Source organism: Parasteatoda tepidariorum, chromosome 9, assembly GCF_982258835.1.
Source record: "Parasteatoda tepidariorum strain Cologne lab strain chromosome 9, Ptep-v5.0, whole genome shotgun sequence".
Lineage (NCBI taxonomy): Eukaryota > Metazoa > Arthropoda > Arachnida > Araneae > Theridiidae > Parasteatoda > Parasteatoda tepidariorum.
In genome coordinates this window covers 6,067,862-6,089,432 of record NC_141763.1, presented here as the reverse complement: position 1 = coordinate 6,089,432, position 21,571 = coordinate 6,067,862, and the positions used below count along the sequence as shown (strand labels likewise).

The following is a 21,571-nucleotide window of genomic DNA, read 5'->3' as shown; positions in this document are numbered from 1 at the left end:
GGTTGCCAATATTATTTCGATTTGTTTTCACTATTTTAGAAATCAGTTGGATTGTGAGATTCCATATCTTTATATCCAAGCTAATAATAATTGCTATTTTCGACTTTTCATTTTTGACTTCCTGGAGTTTATTTTGACTAGTTTAGAAAGTAATTTTCTTGATTAAGGTATGTAAATCACTACAGTTATACTAATTTTAATTTAATTCGGGATTCGTAAAAAGTGTTTTCTGACTATGAAAACTTAACGGTTGATGTTTATAAATGTTCAGTGTCAATATCATGCAAATACTCAATCCAATTTTCGGCATTGAAGAAAAATTTTTTTCTTTCAATGCTGAAATTTTAATTGTTTTTTTTTTTTTTTTTTTTTTTTTTTTGGTGTTTGCATTTCTGAAAAATTGTATCGCTTGAAAAAATACCACAGACTGAAAGAATTTGACTGTTAAAAAAAATCAAAATGAAAATAATATTTTTAAAAGCCGCGTTTTTGTAGTGGAAAATACAGAGCAAATCACCTACTTTACCTGATATTTTAAACGACTATGAATCTTCTGATCAATTCAATAAATCATTTGCAAATGCTAACAGTACCTCAAACCCAAATTCAAACAGTTTTAAAATATATATTTCCCCAAGTTTAGCCTCGTTTGTTTTCCTAGAATTGAATGATTGTGATGTACTTTACTTAATAAATTCTCCTTCTAATAAAAACTCCTTTGACTATAGTGGTATTAATGTAAAATTAATTAAACTATTTGCTCTCAATAATATAAATTTTATAACTAATTTCATCAATACCTCAATCAAGTCATCCATTTTCCAACTTCTTTAAAAAGAGCAACCATAACTCCTATTTTTAAAACCGGCGATAAAAATTGCTTATCAAACTATAGAACTGTATTAGTGAGTTAAAAATAAAACATGATTCACAGTCACGTATTTCAAATTGCACTTCACAATTTATATTCATTCACTTTAAATGCTAAACATCGTGAATCACCTTCACCGAAGTTTGTAAGCCACAAAAAATCATTCGCATTCACGCAATTTTAAAAATCAAACATCGTGTTTCCCGCAATTTTAAAAGCTATTTCCGCTATTTCTTAATTTTTTTCATCGAAATACATATTCACACATTTTATTTTCATTACGTATTTATATATGAGTTTGGCAACTCTTATTCACTGGTAAGTTTTGTATTTAGTTTATTTATAATTTAAAACAGTCTTGTTTCAATTAGTTTTTCATTGTCACACAAAAATAATACACAAGATATTTGCAAAAAATGATAAATTTGTGTAATTTTTCTGCAGCTATCTTCATTTTTTTTTTCAATTACTCACCGATAGTGATAGTTCAAATCTCAAGAATAGAAATCGTCATTAATAAGGACTTCACTTCAGAATTGCTAATAATAATTGATCAACTGGAAATGTTGACCAGATATTATCTTTATTCATCATTCTGTAACGAGAAAAATCTATTTTATTATCTATTGAATGCTAAGTTTTTATTGCTTTCGTGTATACTAATATTATTTTTGATAATTTTAGATTTAAAGATGAAGAGAAATTCCCCTTCACCTAGTGACGCAGCTGGAGCTTCTGGTTCTGCAGCAGGGAGTGCCGGCCCTTCTGGTTCTTCCCAGGAGGGTCAACGAAAAAAAATGTAAGTACAGTATAGGCTTTTCATTTAATAACCGTCGTTGAACAGCCGAGAATATTTTTTGTATTCGACTACTAATATTCAATTATAAAGCTTTAATATTTTGTACACAATGCAGAAGACAAGGAAACTCCTGTTCCTAGTATTCGCAGAAATTTGCTTTCGTGAAGGACTGTCTGCCGGAACTAACCCGTATTTGAGTTACATGGAGAGGAAGATTACGAGAACCTCCCATGGTTAGCCTAACGGCAAGGGGACTCTAACCCATGATCCGTCAACCATTGAGGATATTCTACGTCAGCGCTGTGGTCGGTGCAAGCTGGATGCATAATTCGTATCGACCAGCAATCGCCTGAATTTGAACCCGGTACACCTCATTGGAAGGCAAACGATCTATCCCCTCAGCCATCCCGGTGCTAGCTTTACCCTTTAAGAAATGCCAATCCTTTATTACAGTGTTTCCCAAAGTGTGGTACGCGTGCCCCCCAGGGTACGGGAACAGTTTAGCGGGGGTATTCGTGCGCGTTCTTATGAGAAATATCTTACAACAAACGAAAATTTCATGAAAATTTATTTAAAACAATGCTAGTCATGAAAATTTACTATTACGTATTTTTCTTTTGGCTATTTTTTACAGAGTTGGAGTTAATAAATAATGGTGACAACAGCCAGTTGTGATCTTTAACTTTTGTGCAATTTTTTTTAGTAAAAAATACATTCCTTTTTTTTTATTAGTGGTACACAGCGTTAAGAAACATTTAGAAAGGGTACACAAAAGTCATAAGTTTGGGAAGCACTGCTTAATTAGCATCGTTTTTGTCGTAGGCTAAATTTAGGTCAAAATTAGTTAAAATATTACATTTAGTGTACTTATGGTTATAAAATGCAGCATCTTACTTTCCCGTTTTGCTTTAAGGGTTAAATTTTAAAGCATGGTTTACTTTCGAACAATATGCTCTTAATTATTCGGTTAGATATAAAAGAAACAATTTCCTCATTGAAATTTCTTTAATTTACAAAATCAAATATTGATAAATTTGAAAATATAAAGAGAAAATTAATTTAAATGCATTTTTTTCCGGATGGGACGGTCTTATATTTTTAACCAAATATAATTCTGAAAATCTAATTTTAGTAACTATTCGATTATTTTTTACAATTCAAGAGTACCAAAACATTTTTACTTGTAATTAGAGAGTCAGAAAATGTATGTATATAAGGTACACCAGTTTCCCATCTCCACCAAAAGGGTTAAAACTAATTATTTTTAAAAATCATTCAAATTCTTCAAATCGGTTATTCATTATTTTAGTTTATTGCACAAAAGTGAATACTTTTATTTATTTATTTTTTTAAATATTCACGAATTTATTTTTCTTGAAATTTGGTTTAAATGAAAATCTCTTTGGAATAAGTGTTCTTTTTCAATGCGGAATTATTAAGTCTCGTGTCTATCTGAAGATTAAGAGGAACAAACGTTCCATTTTTTTTAAAAGAAGAAATTATCTGATTGCCCCCATTTGTTTTATTTTATAACCGTCTGTGGACAGCCCACACAATTTCGAGTTTAGGGTCACGAATGTCTAACTTGTAATTTTGAACCTAATCCAGAAGAAGAGGGAATTCCTGGATCAAGTATTGGAACTTTTGACCATATATGGCAACGTTACTTTTAATAAGTAACGAGTAAAAGTACAAGTATTTTTAAAAAAAAGTAACGAGTAAAAAGTGAAAAGTTCTTATTTTAAAAAGTAACTAGTAAAAAGTACTAGTAAAAGTACAAGTATTAAACAAAAAAAGTAACGACTTAAAAGTACATTTCAATGAAATCAAAAATTCAAAGTAACCTAAAATTTTATTGAATAATATTCTAATGTTCTTTAATGTTTTTGCAAAATTGTTGTTATTTATTTAATTATTTTTAATTTTGAAAGTTATGGATATTGATTTATTTTTAAAATTCGAAGAATATTATAATATAATTTTATAATATAATCGTATAATATAATTTTAGTATCAAACTTTTTATGGATTTATACGAAAAACAAATTTTATCTATTGATTTTAATTTTAATTTATTATTTTTATTTATTTAAATTACCTTTGATTTAAATTATTTTACTCTTTAGAAACGCGTTTTAAAAGCACAAACATAAGCAAAGCAAACACGGGGTTTCAGATAGCTTTGTGATCTTTGAGATAGTAAAAAATAATTGAATGTACAGTATAAGTTGAAACAGAGAGTATTTAAACACAAAGTTAGCTGTGAATGCACATTAATTTTAATATAATATTGCACATAAATTTTATAAATTAAAAAAACATAAGCATTTATTTTTAAATTAAATTTTTTTTTAGAAAGCTTACCGAGTTTTAGAAAAAAGTAACGATATCATTCGATGTTTCCGTTACAAATACTTGTACTTTTTCCCTAAAAATGTAACGAAAGTACAAGTAAAAGTTCTAAATTTAAAAAGTAACGAAGTACAAGTAACGAAATACGTACTTTTAACTTGTACCGGCGGTACAAGTAACGAAAGAAAAAGCGCGTTCATGCTCCATCGTCACACGTGTTTCCCCCCTCTTCAGTGGGCGTAATCCTTAATCAATCTTCAACTGTCAAAAGCGGAGAAGGAAAATCGGAGGGGTGAAGAACTAAGATGAAGCTTGGAGAGGGGTGCTAGAGGATTATCCTTTATCGCCTCTTATTTTCAAATTATTTAACTACACTCTGATCAGAGGAATTGAGCCCCTTTTGTTAATTACATTCTTAATTGGTCTGAAATTTAATTAAATACTTTGTTTGTATTTTTTATCTTTTGATATATGATGCTCTGAAAAACACAAAACCATTTTGATTCAATTGTTTTTACTGCATTACTGAGTGGCAATTTTATTAAAACTGTATAGGGGTGTTCTGTTAATACCATCTTTAATAAGTATTCTTAGAATCTTTATCAAAAATGTGACAAAAAGGATATATTTATAGGTGGTCCCAAATTAATGTTTAAGTGAAACTCGATCGATATGTGTATAAATTAGAGTAGCGAAAAATGTATGTAATAAAAATCAAAGTTTGACGGTGAAACTCTATAATAATGGTCTTTCTACATTTCTGTTTTCTCAACATTTTGTTTTTTTCCTTTCACACAAATACTAATTTGTGATTCCCAATTCGTATAATTTTGGTTTTCTTTTTTTATACGTATTCTAAAATATTTACGAAAATGGCTGCAGAAAAAAAAAATGTTCCATTTTATTTTGAAACCCAAGCTTAAGAACCAAAAGAAGAATTAGGTACTTTCTTTTCCTTTCTTATTTAAACACTAAGCATAACTATTACAGGACATATTAGTCCCAGACTTTGGGTTCGTAGTGTAACTTTTTAGACGATTCAAAACTCTAAACTGAACATATTTTGTTTTAAAACTCAAAATTCAAATGACGTAAATTTGCAACCACTATTATAAATGTATATCATCTATGCCAACCTTGTATAAACAACTATTGATTTTCAGTCTTTTCTTTTTCTTAGAAAAGAAAAAACTCTAATTTAATACAACATACTAAGTAATTTATGCTAATGAACGATATCATAAAAATCTTTGTCTTTAATTCTTAGAAAAGACAATATTTATGAAAGAAGTTGAAAATACAGAATAAAATGCTTGTAGTTTGAAATGCGCGTCCAACTGTGTTCATTAACATGCTTTTTGAGTTTAATAAGTGTTTCACGATATCTTAGCAGCATTATTTGTGAACATCTAAATATGGTATATTGCTTGATTTAAATATGTATAATTGAATATGAATAGCTAAATTATTAGCTGAATTCTGGGAATTATTTATTTTGAATTCTACAACCAAATGTTTTGTAATTGACTTTAAATCAAAGAAATACATATAGGCTTGATTAAATTTTGTTATAATGATCGAAATATTACTGAAGTGCCAAATATGGTAATTAGTCCTCACTAATTTACAAAATCAAACAGACGTAATTAGTCCTCACTAATTTACAAAATCAAACAGACGTTCTCTAAATACCGTTTTTCTCTTTGATTTGAAACATAAAAATAAGAGCGCTTTCTGAAAAATAGGGTACAAATGATTTAATCAGAAGAGCTGTCAAAAATTTGGGTCCCACTTTTTAAAACATAATTTTAATAATTTAAGCAAACCAAAGAATTTTTTCAAAATTATAAAACTTTTTTCCTAAATATAATAAGTACCATGCCAAAATACATTTTAATAACCACTTTTAATTAAAAAAGGGTTGAAAAAATATAGAATTGTAAGGTCTGCAAATTTTTACGTTATTTGTAACTAGGCAAATTTATATGAGAAAATACAGCGTTGGAATGAATTCATAGTTTTTGATTGATACTATTTTAAAGTAATGTTATAAAATTTTAATTTTTCAAGAACTATGGGACGCATTTCATGCAAATTTTGTATTGTGTCATTCGAAATCCTTTAAAATGATGTCAAAATTTGCATATCTCACATTAAATATAATTCTTATTAAATAGAAAGTAATAAATAATTAATGAAATGTATTTTTTAAAGTTAAAATTGAATCTATTATTATTAAAATCTTAGCTTAAATTAATTCATCTATGAAAAATTCATCTATGAAAATCTGTTCCAACATAGAATCTATTTAACATGTCTTACATACAAGTGAATTGTATTTTTGTAGCGGTAGACACACTACAGTACTCCCCCACCAGAATTATATCTGTGGCAGAATCCAATGAACGGAAACCACAAGGTGATTCATTTCTGTTTTGTGAGAAAGCGGGAGAGCTGTATTAAGATCACCGTACTTCTTGCTGATCATAAGAGTTGTATTAAGTTCTCGTTTGTGGTTGCTCCTGTGTTGCCATTAGCAGACGAGTGTATGCAGGCTAACGTTGTGTGTGATCGAGACGGAGCAGCAACAGCGCGAGGAGGTGGATAGTGTCGCGGTCACAAGTAGCAAGTCAACAGTTCAATGTGGACCATCCATCGAAGTAGGCGTGTTTTAAAATCGTAGTGGGCGTTACCGTCAATGTAGGTGTGTCCGTATTACGTCCGGGTCACCAATGTGGGAGGGTAACTATTGACAGTGTCAACATTCATCTATGAAAAGGTGCTCCAACATAGAATCTATTTAATCTGCATTATATACTAGTGATTTGGAATTTTATTTTTGTAGTGATAGACACACTGCAATAAAATTATACGAAATCCTTGTTATTAAATATAATATGATAGAAATTATAATGTGCATTGTTTGACTCTAAGAATTTTCTTCTAGGAAGACGCAAGGGGTGGAAACACCAGAAGACGTGAGTATATAATTTTCATTAAACAGTACTTTTAAATAGGTGCACGTTAAATTAAATAAGAAAAAATTAACATCCAGAAATTAATTAAGATGTAAGAAAACTTTAATTAAAATTAAACGAAAAGTCTTTATTTAATTGTTCTATCAAACCTAGGATTTTTGTTTAAGCAGAGCTCGCAATAACCAAGTATGTTCAACAAATCCAAAAGTAATATTTATCAAAATATTATGAACATATAAGTTAAAAAAAATAATAATTAATTTAAAACAAAAATTAAAAGAATCTTATTAAAATTGTACTGCTCAAATAGATACAGATAGTAATAAAATAAAATTCAACAGCTCCAAAAATAGTAGGTTTACCCTGCGAATGAGCTTATATATTGCTCTTTTGTAATTTTTTTAAATAGTGCCTACGATTAGCTACATCTTCTGATTCTTCTTTTTTTATTTTCTTATATTTCATCAGCATATTTAATCTTTTTAAATTTCTTTTGATTTCCAGAATAAAATTAAAACATGTGCCCACGTATTAGAAAAAAATACCTAATTACGAAAGTTTAGTCACATTCCAAAAATTGTAAATAAAACTTTAAAAAAGAGTGATTAGTGGTATTAAAAAGAAATTTTGAGGGAAAAAATATAATGATAATAAGAGATTCAGCTGAAAGTGAAGAAAATCAGATAAGTTTTTTGCTTATTTAGAACAACAAATTTAAGTTAGCCAATGGCTATCATTTTTTACTTTAAAGCAAAACTCAAAAAATAATTAAAAAAAAAAAAGAAAACTTTAAAGTAGTTTAAAATTAAAACTGTAAATTTGAAAAAAAAGAATAAATTTGTTGCTACCTCGGTAAGTCATTTCACAAATAAAGCTTCAAATTATTTCTATCCTTTGCTCTAAATCCACTTGGATAATATGACGAAAAATAACTTTGCTTATTTTTGAATGCTGTTGAATCTAAATATGATTGATTTTTATGTGTAATCATAATATTGGAATACATTTTAGGTCAGAAAGCAACGCCAGGAGAAAGAAATGGCTGAAAAAAGACGGAGGACAACGGTTGAATTTGCCAAAGAGGAAAGAAGGCGGGCTCACGAATTTCGTAAACAAAAGGAGCAAGAAGACAGGCGAAAGAGAATAGAGGAGAGGAATCGAATGATAGACGAAGCTAGTCTACTTGCGACATCATTGGCGAATGAAACGATGGTGATGCTGGCAGCACGATTCATCGATAGGGTGTCGCAAGGTCTATCATTCGAAGAAGCCCGGAGCAGACTAGATGCTGATATAGAAGAGAGCAGCTCCGGGCTCAGAAGATCCATCCGTGACAGCTTGAATAACACCTTTCCTATTGAAGCTGAGGAAGTAATACCATCTACTTCTGGAACCGTGGATCTTTCACCTGTCAAAGAGCCCTCACCACCACCTATGCTCCAGCCTTCACCACCCTCACCATCACCCGTTGGATCTCCAACACCTATTTCTCCTCCGTTGGCATCTGTAAGTCCTCCACCACCCCCAGCAGCATCTACAACCCCAGCAGCATCTACACACCCAGCAGCATCTACACCCCCAGTAGCATCTACACCCCCACCAGTACCTACACCACCACCAGTATCTACACCCCCACCAGTATCTACACCCCCACCAGCATCTACACCTCCACTAGCATCTACACCGTCACCAGCATCTACACCCCGACCAGCATCACCACCAGTGCAAGTTCCTCCAGTGCAAGCTCCCCCAGTGCAAATACCACCTGTTCCTCAGCAGCCTCAAGCTCAGAGGAAAAGAGGAAACCCTGGGAGGCGAAGCACGAGGCTTGCACTCTTAATCGACTCAAGCAAAGCGTTTTTGAAGATTGATCCTCCCTTCAGTCTCTCAAAAAGACCGCGGTACGCACAAAAGTACCCTGCTTAAATTTTAAACCTTTTTTCAAGATCCTTCTGCAAACCCAAAGAGACCAAGATTTTCATTTAAGTAAGTTATTATTTTGGAATCTAGAACATTATTCATCCTTAAATGTCAGCGTTAAATTATTTGCCGTTAAAACTTAATTTCCTTTAACTGGAAATCCAACGAAGTATAGTTACGTAGACTTAAATATTTGAAAAGAACTAAATAAAATATTATGATAATTATATTTATTTTTCTGAATTCTGTAAACCTTATTCGTTCATAGTTTTTTTTTTAACAGATTAGAGTGCTTGCATCTATAGGTACATGTTTTCTATTAAATTTAAGTGATTGAGATTGATTTATAAAATAAAATTTATTTAGCACATTACTTAAAATTGCGAAGCGTAAAAGGTTATTTCTACTTGGAAGGGAAAACAAAATATATATACAAAGGTATATATACATTTAGATTTTAAAATGGTTTTTAAGCTTCAACCTGCCCTATTAAAGGCAGGAGTAATATCAACCTACAAAAGGTTATTCGTAGAATTTTTTTTATTTTTGTTAACTATTATAACATTATGATCTCAACATACTTTATGTGAAATGTTAATTGCTATTATTTTTTTCTTTGTTAGTGATGTTCTCTTCTCTTTTTAGAAAAGTCCTGGAAACACTTTAGTTATTGGAAATTTATATGCTGCTTTGGAATGTGCTGAATTTATAGCAGGAATTGGGTTGGATGTCACGGTTCGTTCTATATTGCTTCGAGGTTTCGATCAAGACATGACTGAAAGAATTGGCAACTACATGCAGGGGGAAGGCATAAAATTTCTCAGACCTTGTGTTCCTACAAAGGTATATATACATTTAGATTTTAAAATGGTTTTTAAGCTTCAACCTGCCCTATTAAAGGGAGGAGTAATATCAACCTACAAAAGGTTATTCGTAGATTTTTTTTTTATTTTTGTTAACTATTATAACTTTATGATCTCAACATACTTTATGTGAAATGTTAATTGCTATTATTTTTTTCTTTGTTAGTGATGTTCTCTTCTCTTTTTAGAAAAGTCCTGGAAACACTTTAGTTATTGGAAATTTATATGCTGCTTTGGAATGTGCTGAATTTATAGCAGGAATTGGGTTGGATGTCACGGTTCGTTCTATATTGCTTCGAGGTTTCGATCAAGACATGACTGAAAGAATTGGCAACTACATGCAGGGGGAAGGCATAAAATTTCTCAGACCTTGTGTTCCTACAAAGGTATATATACATTTAGATTTTAAAATGGTTTTTAAGCTTCAACCTGCCCTATTAAAGGGAGGAGTAATATCAACCTACAAAAGGTTATTCGTAGATTTTATTTTTATTTTTGTTAACTATTATAACATTATGATCTCAACATACTTTATGTGAAATGTTAATTGCTGATATTTTTTTCTTTGTTAGTGATGTTCTCTTCTCTTTTTAGAAAAGTCCTGGAAACACTTTAGTTATTGGAAATTTATATGCTGCTTTGGAATGTGCTGAATTTATAGCAGGAATTGGGTTGGATGTCACGGTTCGTTCTATATTGCTTCGAGGTTTCGATCAAGACATGACTGAAAGAATTGGCAACTACATGCAGGGAGAAGGCATAAAATTTCTCAGACCTTGTGTTCCTACAAAGGTATATATACATTTAGATTTTAAAATGGTTTTTAAGCTTCAACCTGCCCTATTAAAGGGAGGAGTAATATCAACCTACAAAAGGTTATTCGTAGATTTTTTTTTGTTTTGTTAACTATTATAACATTATGATCTCAACATACTTTATGTGAAATGTTAATTGCTATTATTTTTTTCTTTGTTAGTGATGTTCTCTTCTCTTTTTAGAAAAGTCCTGGAAACACTTTAGTTATTGGAGCTTTATGTGCTGCTTTGGAGTGTGCTGAATTTATAGCAGGAATTGGGTTGGATGTCACGGTTCGTTCTATATTGCTTCGAGGTTTCGATCAAGACATGACTGAAAGAATTGGCAACTACATGCAGGGGGAAGGCATAAAATTTCTCAGACCTTGTGTTCCTACAAAGGTATATATACATTTAGATTTTAAAATGGTTTTTAAGCTTCAACCTGCCCTATTAAAGGGAGGAGTAATATCAACCTACAAAAGGTTATTCGTAGATTTTTTTTTTATTTTTGTTAACTATTATAACATTATGATCTCAACATACTTTATGTGAAATGTTAATTGCTATTATTTTTTTCTTTGTTAGTGATGTTCTCTTCTCTTTTTAGAAAAGTCCTGGAAACACTTTAGTTATTGGAAATTTATGTGCTGCTTTGGAATGTGCTGAATTTATAGCAGGAATTGGGTTGGATGTCACGGTTCGTTCTATATTGCTTCGAGGTTTCGATCAAGACATGACTGAAAGAATTGGCAACTACATGCAGGGGGAAGGCATAAAATTTCTCAGACCTTGTGTTCCTACAAAGGTATATATACATTTAGATTTTAAAATGGTTTTTAAGCTTCAACCTGCCCTATTAAAGGGAGGAGTAATATCAACCTACAAAAGGTTATTCGTATATTTTATTTTTCATTTTTGTTAACTATTATAACATTATGATCTCAACATACTTTATGTGAAATGTTAATTGCTATTATTTTTTTCTTTGTTAGTGATGTTCTCTTCTCTTTTTAGAAAAGTCCTGGAAACACTTTAGTTATTGGAGCTTTATGTGCTGCTTTGGAGTGTGCTGAATTTATAGCAGGAATTGGGTTGGATGTCACGGTTCGTTCTATATTGCTTCGAGGTTTCGATCAAGACATGACTGAAAGAATTGGCAACTACATGCAGGGGGAAGTCATAAAATTTCTCAGACCTTGTGTTCCTACAAAGGTATATATACATTTAGATTTTAAAATGGTTTTTAAGCTTCAACCTGCCCTATTAAAGGGAGGAGTAATATCAACCTACAAAAGGTTATTCGTAGATTTTTTTTTTATTTTTGTTAACTATTATAACATTATGATCTCAACATACTTTATGTGAAATGTTAATTGCTATTATTTTTTTCTTTGTTAGTGATGTTCTCTTCTCTTTTTAGAAAAGTCCTGGAAACACTTTAGTTATTGGAGCTTTATGTGCTGCTTTGGAGTGTGCTGAATTTATAGCAGGAATTGGGTTGGATGTCACGGTTCGTTCTATATTGCTTCGAGGTTTCGATCAAGACATGACTGAAAGAATTGGCAACTACATGCAGGGGGAAGGCATAAAATTTCTCAGACCTTGTGTTCCTACAAAGGTATATATACATTTAGATTTTAAAATGGTTTTTAAGCTTCAACCTGCCCTATTAAAGGGAGGAGTAATATCAACCTACAAAAGGTTATTCGTAGATTTTTTTTTTATTTTTGTTAACTATTATAACATTATGATCTCAACATACTTTATGTGAAATGTTAATTGCTATTATTTTTTTCTTTGTTAGTGATGTTCTCTTCTCTTTTTAGAAAAGTCCTGGAAACACTTTAGTTATTGGAAATTTATATGCTGCTTTGGAATGTGCTGAATTTATAGCAGGAATTGGGTTGGATGTCACGGTTCGTTCTATATTGCTTCGAGGTTTCGATCAAGACATGACTGAAAGAATTGGCAACTACATGCAGGGGGAAGGCATAAAATTTCTCAGACCTTGTGTTCCTACAAAGGTATATATACATTTAGATTTTAAAATGGTTTTTAAGCTTCAATCTGCCCTATTAAAGGGAGGAGTAATATCAACCTACAAAAGGTTATTCGAAGATTATTTTTTTTCCTTTTTGTTAACTATTATGCTACCTAGAAGATCTCAACATACTGTATATGAAATGTTTATTGCTATTATTTTTTTCTTTGTTGGTGATTATCTCTTCTGCTTGGAGAAAAGTCCTGGAAAAACTTTAGTTATTGAACTAAAGTTTAGTTATTGAACTATATTTATCACTTGAACTTATTTTACACACCACTACTTATAAATAATTTAAAAGTTCATCTGTTATGCCACTTTAATGTTTAAACTTAAAATGCTGGCAAAATTACGAAAGATTCTGAAAGCTTTGGATTTAAATGTCTACTACGCCATAAAATAGTTTGAAAATTAAGAATAAGAAAAGTTAAGATAATTTATTCAAGACTATTCCGAAATATACTACACAATGAAAACTTTTAAAGCATACTATACAGCTATTAATTTAAAGTCTCTAGACTGTATCAGATTCAATAGCGTTATGCCTCTTTATTTGAAGGCAAATGTAACTGAACAATGTGAAATTTTTTTGACTGGAATAATTCCTTTTAATAATTTTTTAAATGCTTAATAATTTAATAATCGATTATTTATATGTAAATTTTTTTTAATTTAAAAATATACATATTTGGTTTATTCAGCTTACGTTATGCTAATGTACCAGAAATTTTCTATCTCGTAATAAAAAAAATAGGATGTTTGCTTTTACACCAAACTATCAAGTTCTCACTGGCACAAATATTTTATTTCAAGTTTTTTTTGTGAATGTTCATGTTATTTTGTGAATATTCATTAACTATTATCAATAATGCCAAAATCATAGCAGTCTTCTTTCCTCAGATAATTTAAATGAGTACTATGCACTATAATGAAAAATCTTTATGATGCAAACCTTGTATTATATAGATAATTTGTTTTTTTAAATTAATAACCTCTTTAAACTTACCTAGTTAATACAGTCCAATATATATAGAACAGATGAACGTTTTAATACAAATTAATGCATACAAAATAAATAACAAATTAGTGACACACTCTCTGCTTCAAAACGGTAAATAATTAAAAGTTCCTCGGGATGAGGAAAAAATAATCTTTAACGTAACAATAAGTAACTAGCTTTTAGCTCATTCACGTATCTGGCAGAAAGAGGCTCTTTTTATAAACAAAAACTAATTATCAATGGAGATGTGTGCAAGCTCTGAATATTTTTAGCAGGATTTGTACTTTTAAAGTAATTATTTAATTTCCTATTTTTTTTGTTTTTTGAATCCAGATTAAGATTTGTAGCATCAAGTTTTCTTATCATTTGTTTTTGCATGCATTTATTCTTTAGTCATTTATATATACCATTTAGTTTTGAAGAAATTTATTGTTGCATAAAGATAGCTATAATTATCAGTTTTCTTTTTAATTTATTTTGATCTATCTTTACATTGAAAATTCAAGTTCCGAGATTGAATTGGATTTACAAGATTCAAAATAGAGTTTGCAAGAAAGATCTGAGATTTGTTACCACATGTTAGCATTCGTGATATCGCACCATTTTTTAAAGTCATTTTTGATAAACTTTTTCTTATTTTAATTTTTTATTTGAAGGTGTTGACTGTTATTTCCCCTTTTCTTTTTTTATGTTGTTGGGAATTAAAGAAATATGCCTCATAAGCAAACTTTCAAATCGGGGGATTACACTACTTTTTTCCGCCCTCCATTTCCCCTTAAAAAAAATTTAGTATGTATTGCATCAGAAACCGCCCTGAGTTTTTTAAAAATGTTGTTTTGACTTTTATTTTGAATCGCGATGAAACCTGAAATCTTCTAGCGTTTTAAATAACAAAAAATTCAGACGGATAATTAATAAGATACTTTTAAACTTATTATAATTAGGTTGAAACCTTTCTATGATATTAGACCATTTTTATTTTAAAATTAATTCAAGAATATTTACATCTTGTTCTGTGGGTTTCTAACCTATTTATTATTCAATAATATGTTTAACAAGTATCAAAATTGAGTTTAATGTATTCTACAACTTGAAATTGTGAATGTAAGAATGCAGTAAACATAGCGTAGAACTTTTACTTACTGGGTACAATGTTGCATATAAGGCAATAATACTGCGTGCTGTCATATTTACAGTATAATTATACCTGGTGGGAAGTAAACCTGAAACACTTCCAGACCCTAAAGCATTAATTTCTAGTAGTTAGTGTAATACAATTTTGTATTTTATGCTTAATTTTTGCTTTGTTAAAAGGGTGGAAACTCTGTTATACAACAACAGTACATCAAAAATTTGTAATATTCAACGTCTATACAGCTGTGCACATATCAAGCCATGACAATTTTCAGAATATATAAGCTGTTAAAAATTTTATAAATACAATAATAATGGAAATAAGATCACAGAACAACTGAAGTCAATGTCATTGCATAAATCATAAGGTTAAAGAACCCTCATAAATTTAAAATAAATAAAACCACTAAAGATATAGCGCAATGATTAGAACTTAGTTTCTTACTTATTAGCACAATGATTACAAAAACACTGCTTGCATTTTTCTGATTCTTTTAAGATTCTTCTCACATGCATATTAACAGAGGTGCAAAAAATTCTTTGAGCCTAATATGTAACCCAAACACAATGTTTTTAGTTTAAAATTTCCCCCACCGGTTTCTTTAAAATAATGTTTTACAAAACATTTCCTATTTACTCTGATAACTATCGTTTAATGGGCTGTCTGATTTTGGAGTTTTTCAGCCAAAATTGTGTTTTAATTTGGTAGAATAAAATTCTCTCAAATACAAACTTTGCCACTATGCCTCATGTCTGTTGTAAAATATTCAAATTTTAAAATTTTTTTCTTTACTCGGGATAATTTTTCCATGCCCCCCCGGTGCGAACTTTGAGAAACCCTGGTTTAAATGATTTATTATAAATACCTTTTACTAAAATAATTCACATTCAAATAAAATATCTTTTATGTATATTTTCTTATATTTTAGAATTCGGGAAGCACAAATTTCTTCTAATTATCATGGAAAAAAAAATAGTTATAGAGCTTCAAGTAATTGATAGAAATTTTGTGTTAAAACTGAAATTTTCTCTGGAGTGACTAAAATACTTTTAAATACTAGTTTATTTAAATGACTAAGTTACGAAAATACTAATTTATCAAAACTTCAAGTTACAGCCTTTCGAATAATTAAAGTTTCATTGTATATATATATATAAGTTGTGGGTAGTTTTAAATTCATTGTTTGGGATTTTTAAAAATGAAAGTATTTTTTTCCATAAAGGCAAATCATGATGATGCGTAGCGTTTTTAAAAAGTACTTAAAGGTGCTTATTTTGTTTTTTTTTAAACCAAGGTGCTTTTTTCATTGGTTGTTTTCAAAAAGTGCTTAATTTTCCCTTTTCGAAAATGAGATTTTTTTCATTCTCATGTCGATTTTCGCCACGTATTATGCTGTGGCGTAACTACCACTATAAATATTGAATACCAATCCACTAGTATATAAGACATGTTAACTTGATTCTATCTAGAGGTACCTTCTGATAGATGAAGGTTGATGTAGTCGATAAATAAATCCCCTCAATGCAAAAGCTTGCATTTCACATTGTTCTATTCAACGTTTTCGCAATCTATTTCGATGTACAGTCGGTTCATAGCGTATGAAAGCGCCATCATTTTACATGTTTGATTAAATACTTGTGAGTCCGCGTCTACTGAGCTGCGTTCGGTGAGATTATTGCCTTTTCATGTGCAACTCTGCTGCATTTTGCAAGACATTCTCAATTTCAGATTTTCACCCTCTGATATCGAACCGAAAAATCTCTTGTCCATTTTATAATGCTAATAATAATCAAGAAAAGATAGTTCTTTGTCAGAAACTAGTTATTTTATCATGATCATCTAAAGTCTTTAAAAATTATTTTGCATTTTGTTAATGTATAATAGTGCTTAAAAAGTACTTAAAAGGTGTTTATTTTTTGTTGAAAGATTTGGCTATGCACTATGTATAACCAATTGTATATCTTAGAATCCTTGTTGGTATTAGAAATTACTTCTATTAGAGAATCAGCATTCATAAATTTCCCATAATTTTTATATTTTGGATTTCCAGCCCTGTAAATAATAAATCCTAAATAATCCTTTTGTAATTTGTTTACATTTTGATGCTTTGAAATTTTTTTTCCAGCTTTTGAAACTTTATGGTTTATTCTAAGTTAACATGAACACTATTTTTCTATACAAAATTTTAAATAATTTCAGTAAAGAGTTACTTATGAAGGATTTCTCCCGAAGTACTATGTTCTCTAAAATTTAATTGTATCTGATTGCAAACAGGTAAAACTACTGCTCACTGTACAATAACCAAATGTAAACTTATTCTTTCCGTAATTGTAATTTTTTACTGGAGTTTTAACAACTCCTTTCTTAAAAATTTTTTTAGTTAGTAAATATAGCTAATTTCATTTGTATTTTAACAGAAACTGTTTAGGATGGATTCAAATGTAATACCTATTACATAAAGTTAGCATTAAGTGCTGATGATCAATACTTAGCTTGTGGTTCCAGCAGCACTAAAGCTTATGTTTGGAAAGTAAGTTTTATTTCATTTTAACTTATCTGCCACATTTCTTTAAATTTAAGCAAAACATCAAGACAGGTGGAAAGAAATAACTTAGTTCTGGGTGGTCAAAGGGAAAACCTAGAGTTTTCAGGGAAATTCACAATCAGCTATGAATGTCCATGGAGTTTTTGCAATTAATAATGATCCCTCATTTTAACGCAAATCTTTCTCAATCTATTATATGGCATTACGAAAACTTAATTCATTGATGCTATTATTTTTTTTCCTTATCAGCAATGTAATTATATTAAATAGTTCTTATCAATAAGCATTATTTCCACTTTTTTTATTCATTTATTTATTTAAATTTAGGATATGCTTCTTAAAACATTAGATTGATAACTACGAACTCTACTTTTTTTTCCGGTAGACTACTGGATTTTGTCAGTTTCTCCTGGTCAACTGATTTCATAAAAATCCTGATTTTTGTATATTTTAGAAAATTCCCAAAAATTGGGTAAATTTCCTTAAAAAATCTCACCTGAAATAAAAATTTTATGCAGATTATTGCTTGCTTGAATATTTAAATAAGTGTTACTAATACATAATGAAGCGAGCCTCATTTATGAATATTAGTTTAAAATTTTTTTTTGTTCTTAAATATTAAGTTTATTTTCATTCCGAATTTGCTTTTTAAGTTAATTAAATAATCTTTTAACTATCTTTGATGAATTAAATGCCTATTTACTATTCAAAATTATGAGTTAACATCATACATATAATTTCAAGTTCATTTAATTTTAATCATAACTGGAAAATATGGCAGTTTTTCTATTTTGATGACTATAAAATCCCTAAAATTTCTTATGCGTAAAATATTTAGTACACTTTGAGACAATTATCATGAAATTTATATTTCGTAAAATCTACTGGATTTTTTCCTATCCATGCTGGCAGCTATGTAAATTATTTAAACACGTTTTGAAGTTAGTTTTTTTTTGACTTAATGATAATGTATTTAATCAACAAAAAATATAGTCTTTATTTATTTAGTTTATTTTTATATAATGAAACTCTTCAGTTACATAATATTGAATAAATTTATGTGGAATATATTAAAATTTTTACTTTTAAAAATATGCTGCATTTATTTTTAATTTTTTATACATTAACAAGTTAACTCCACAAAATATATAAACAATAATTTGATAAAATTGATTTTTATTCAAAGACTAAAAATGCTTCGCTTTCAGAGGTGTTAGATTTTATTATTAGAGGTAATTTGTTTTTAATACATACAGTTGGATTTCAATCATGGGCTTAGAAATTGAAATTTCATCTAAACGTTCAGAATGTGATATTAAGCAACTTAGAAAGTTTAGTTTTCACTAATTTTTTTCTATTACATATTACTGATTAGCCGCATTATGTTAGTGTATGTTTGTGAATAATATGTTCTTAAACATTATTACCCCTATTTTATTGTCTTGAGATGCTTATGTGCAAACATGTGTATACACGACATAGCTCTTTTTTAATAGTTGTTTTGCACTCTATTAACACTTGATATTTGTTTAAATATACTTTAAATGTTATGTTGTAAAATAAAATATGTAATTATTTTAATACTATGGGGAGATTTAAATGGAGTTATAAGTTCAGAAAAAAACAAATCTTATTGGTTGCTTCTTCCAGGATTGTAAGTAACTGCATGAAATAGAAAAAAAAACTAATAGAATTGTTCCGCAATAAGTATCGTAGATATATTTCAAGCTTAAATTTTATATTCCAGGAATTAACTGTAGTAGAACAGAATTAATTAAATAGTAATATAATTTGTTTAATACAATAGAATTTAAATATAATATAGTATCAGAAAACTAACAATTTTTTCAAAAATACTTAAGTAAGAAACAATTTATTTATTTCTGTTTTATATAGAGATTTAAAATCAACATATATTAAAGAGTAGTTTTTGAGTAGTCATACTTAACAGTATTTGATTGTTAAAAATTAGCGTGTTATTTGCAGTTTTAAATTTTTAAGAAATTGGTTAGGTTTAATTTTAATAAGTTTAATTCAATTTAAATTTTCGCTTATTTTAAAAGAAGATCCATTAAATAGAATGGAAATTACTAGTATTATTTAAGCTAAATTGTTTAAGCTAATTGTATTATTTAAGCTAAATTTTGTGTTTATCAATGGTAGAGCTATGTTACAAATTATTACTGATGTTATTATTAAAATATGCAAAAAACTGAATTGCTTATTGTAAAATTTAAAACAATGATTAACGCTTAACCCATCAGAAATATCCATTTCGTTTTTTGCTCATCCCTATTTAATGAATTAATTAATATTTGAGAAAAAAAACTGTATTAACATCAACTGTCATTCACTACAAGCTTAAAATAAATGTATTTGAATTTGAGTGGATAAATGAAAAGTATTTTGCTAACGATCTATTGTTTCTTGTATTACGAAGATTTCCTTCCGTACTTCTGTCAAGATGGCCACAAACTTCGATCCCAATGGTCACAAGCAATAGCACTCTAGAAACCATAAAAATATTTCAGAAAGGAACAAATTTGAAGGGCACAATCGTAATTTTCCCCGGATGGATGGCTATATATATTTTTTCCCTTTTGTATGAACTTAATTTAAATACAATGTAGAGTAGTCTAGAGTTATTTAATGTAGAGTTTGTCTTGGCACCTGGATAATTATAGTTGGTATGAATAGGTACTGCTGTGGAATAATGCTCCTTTGTATTTTTTCTTGTATGCAGATGGTTTTTTTTCTCATGAAAAATTTCAGATGTGACTGTATTCAATCAATCTGTGTCCCTATTAAGGTTTTTATGAATTATTTGTAAACGTACTCTAATTTAACATCATAGTTGATAGTTTTGTTTCTTGTCTCATTACCTGCAAACGCAATGCATCCATTTCTTATAAATATGGTATTGTTTAATTGGTTGAGTGGATTTAAACCTAATGATTTTTAAAACCTAAAACTACAGGCTAGTTTATTAAAAAAAAGAAACATTATTTTTTTTCCATTATGTTTAAAACTATATTTTTTTCCTTGCGTTTTATTTTTCAACTCCTCAGTGCAGTAGGGTGAGTAAAATTTTAAGGATTAATTCTTTTCGTAAAGAAAAATTCACTTGGCAGGAAGTGAAACTGAACTTTTGTAAAAATACCGTAAGAATATTTTGTTTCATTCTCTTTTACTCTTATGATACATAATAGATATAAAATATAATATTTATTCATTTTTAATTTTGACTTCTTGTAATAATAAAAGAGCTGTTATATATTTATGAAAGTAAGAAATTTTTTAAAATTCGTTGCTTGTATTCATATCTTTAGATCAGTTTTTTTTGTGAATATTTTATAGGTTCAGTTCCACCATGACTATATCAAATCAACTTGTAGTCCCTATTGTATTATGGGGTAATGAGGCCCCAACACACTGTGTATCTGCTATTCATTTAACTCATGATCAAAGAACTTTAGTTACTGGCTGTAATGATGGTCGTATTTGTGTTTGGAATGTATCAACATCAGATAAAGGTTTGCAGGTATGTATAATGTTACAATATTTCAGGCTACAAGTTTGCATTTAATATTCCATATTTACATAAAAAATAGCATTCAATTTTAGAATTTTAGAATGACTGAGGTTCTTAAGTGATTAAGACATCTTTCTGGTTGACAAATAAAACTCTTCTTGGATTTTTTAGAAAAATAGTATGATCCATTTACATGAGGCCATCAACTGTTGTATAAATCATGAAGTCATAGTGATTTAGAAAACTTTTTCAACTTGTCAAATTCTTGTCATTTAAGAAGGTAATGGCCTTTGTGTTTTGGGATGTTAAAGCAATCAAGTCTGTCAAATTCATGAAGACAATATAAGACAATAATTACTTTTATAGTTTTCTAGTAGACCAGTTTATACAGAAGGGTTTGTGAAATGTCATGTTGTTTCAAATTATGATGTTTAGATGATAATATTGTTGAAAATTAGTGATTGATGCATGAATTATATTTACAGTGTAATTAAGTTTTTATATTTATTCGGTGTTAAAATTTTGTGCTTCATGTTTCAATGCAAAAGTTATTAAAAAATATTTTTTTAAGCATTTACTGATAAGATTTTAATACAAACTATTGTTACCAAAATGAAATTTTTATTTAGGAAGCTGTATCTTAATTTTAAAAGGATATTTAACAATTTAACTTGCATGATTAACCCATTGATTTACTATTATTTCCCCCATAGTCAACCTTATATTACCATTGAATTT

General features: G+C 29.2%; 3 protein-coding genes across 4 annotated transcripts in view; all 3 read left to right on the top strand.

The window, feature by feature from the left end:
- The first annotated feature begins 1,559 nt into the window (after window positions 1–1,559).
- On the top strand, window positions 1,560–8,980 carry LOC147803281 (uncharacterized). The gene is made up of 3 exons (XM_087150734.1): window positions 1,560–1,670; window positions 6,970–7,000; window positions 8,012–8,980. The coding sequence occupies exons 1-3, from the start codon at window positions 1,564–1,566 to the stop codon at window positions 8,924–8,926; spliced, it is 1,053 nt and encodes a 350-aa protein (XP_087006860.1). The 5' UTR covers window positions 1,560–1,563; the 3' UTR covers window positions 8,927–8,980.
- A 567-nt stretch (window positions 8,981–9,547) lies between these two features.
- Window positions 9,548–12,000, top strand: LOC147803280 (thioredoxin reductase 3-like). The gene is made up of 7 exons (XM_087150483.1): window positions 9,548–9,763; window positions 9,972–10,169; window positions 10,378–10,575; window positions 10,782–10,979; window positions 11,188–11,385; window positions 11,595–11,875; window positions 11,979–12,000. The coding sequence occupies exons 1-7, from the start codon at window positions 9,692–9,694 to the stop codon at window positions 11,998–12,000; spliced, it is 1,167 nt and encodes a 388-aa protein (XP_087006609.1). The 5' UTR covers window positions 9,548–9,691.
- The window catches only part of LOC147803279 (thioredoxin reductase 1, cytoplasmic-like), a 29,035-nt gene continuing 19,463 nt past the window's right edge, over window positions 12,000–21,571 (top strand). Inside the window, exons 1-4 of one of the 2 annotated variants that reach the window (XM_087150732.1) lie at window positions 12,000–12,198; window positions 12,407–12,604; window positions 17,174–17,286; window positions 20,659–20,772. In XM_087150732.1, coding sequence (XP_087006858.1) covers window positions 12,127–12,198; window positions 12,407–12,604; window positions 17,174–17,215 — 312 coding nt within the window. In that variant the 5' untranslated portion in view covers window positions 12,000–12,126 and the 3' untranslated portion in view covers window positions 17,216–17,286; window positions 20,659–20,772. Of the gene's footprint in view, window positions 12,199–12,384; window positions 12,605–17,173; window positions 17,287–20,658; window positions 20,843–21,571 lie in introns of those variants that run through there. The other variant, XM_087150733.1, reaches the window with a different exon arrangement.

Coding starts and splice junctions, on each gene's coding strand:
- LOC147803281 (XM_087150734.1), top strand. CDS start 1,564: ATGAAGAGAAATTCCCCTTCACCTAGTGACGCAGCTGGAGCTTCTGGT. Junction 1,671..6,969: donor GAGGGTCAACGAAAAAAAAT/GTAAGTACAGTA, acceptor ATTTTCTTCTAG/GAAGACGCAAGGGGTGGAAA. Junction 7,001..8,011: donor GGGTGGAAACACCAGAAGAC/GTGAGTATATAA, acceptor AATACATTTTAG/GTCAGAAAGCAACGCCAGGA.
- LOC147803280 (XM_087150483.1), top strand. CDS start 9,692: ATGACTGAAAGAATTGGCAACTACATGCAGGGGGAAGGCATAAAATTT. Junction 10,576..10,781: donor GACCTTGTGTTCCTACAAAG/GTATATATACAT, acceptor TTCTCTTTTTAG/AAAAGTCCTGGAAACACTTT. Junction 10,980..11,187: donor GACCTTGTGTTCCTACAAAG/GTATATATACAT, acceptor TTCTCTTTTTAG/AAAAGTCCTGGAAACACTTT.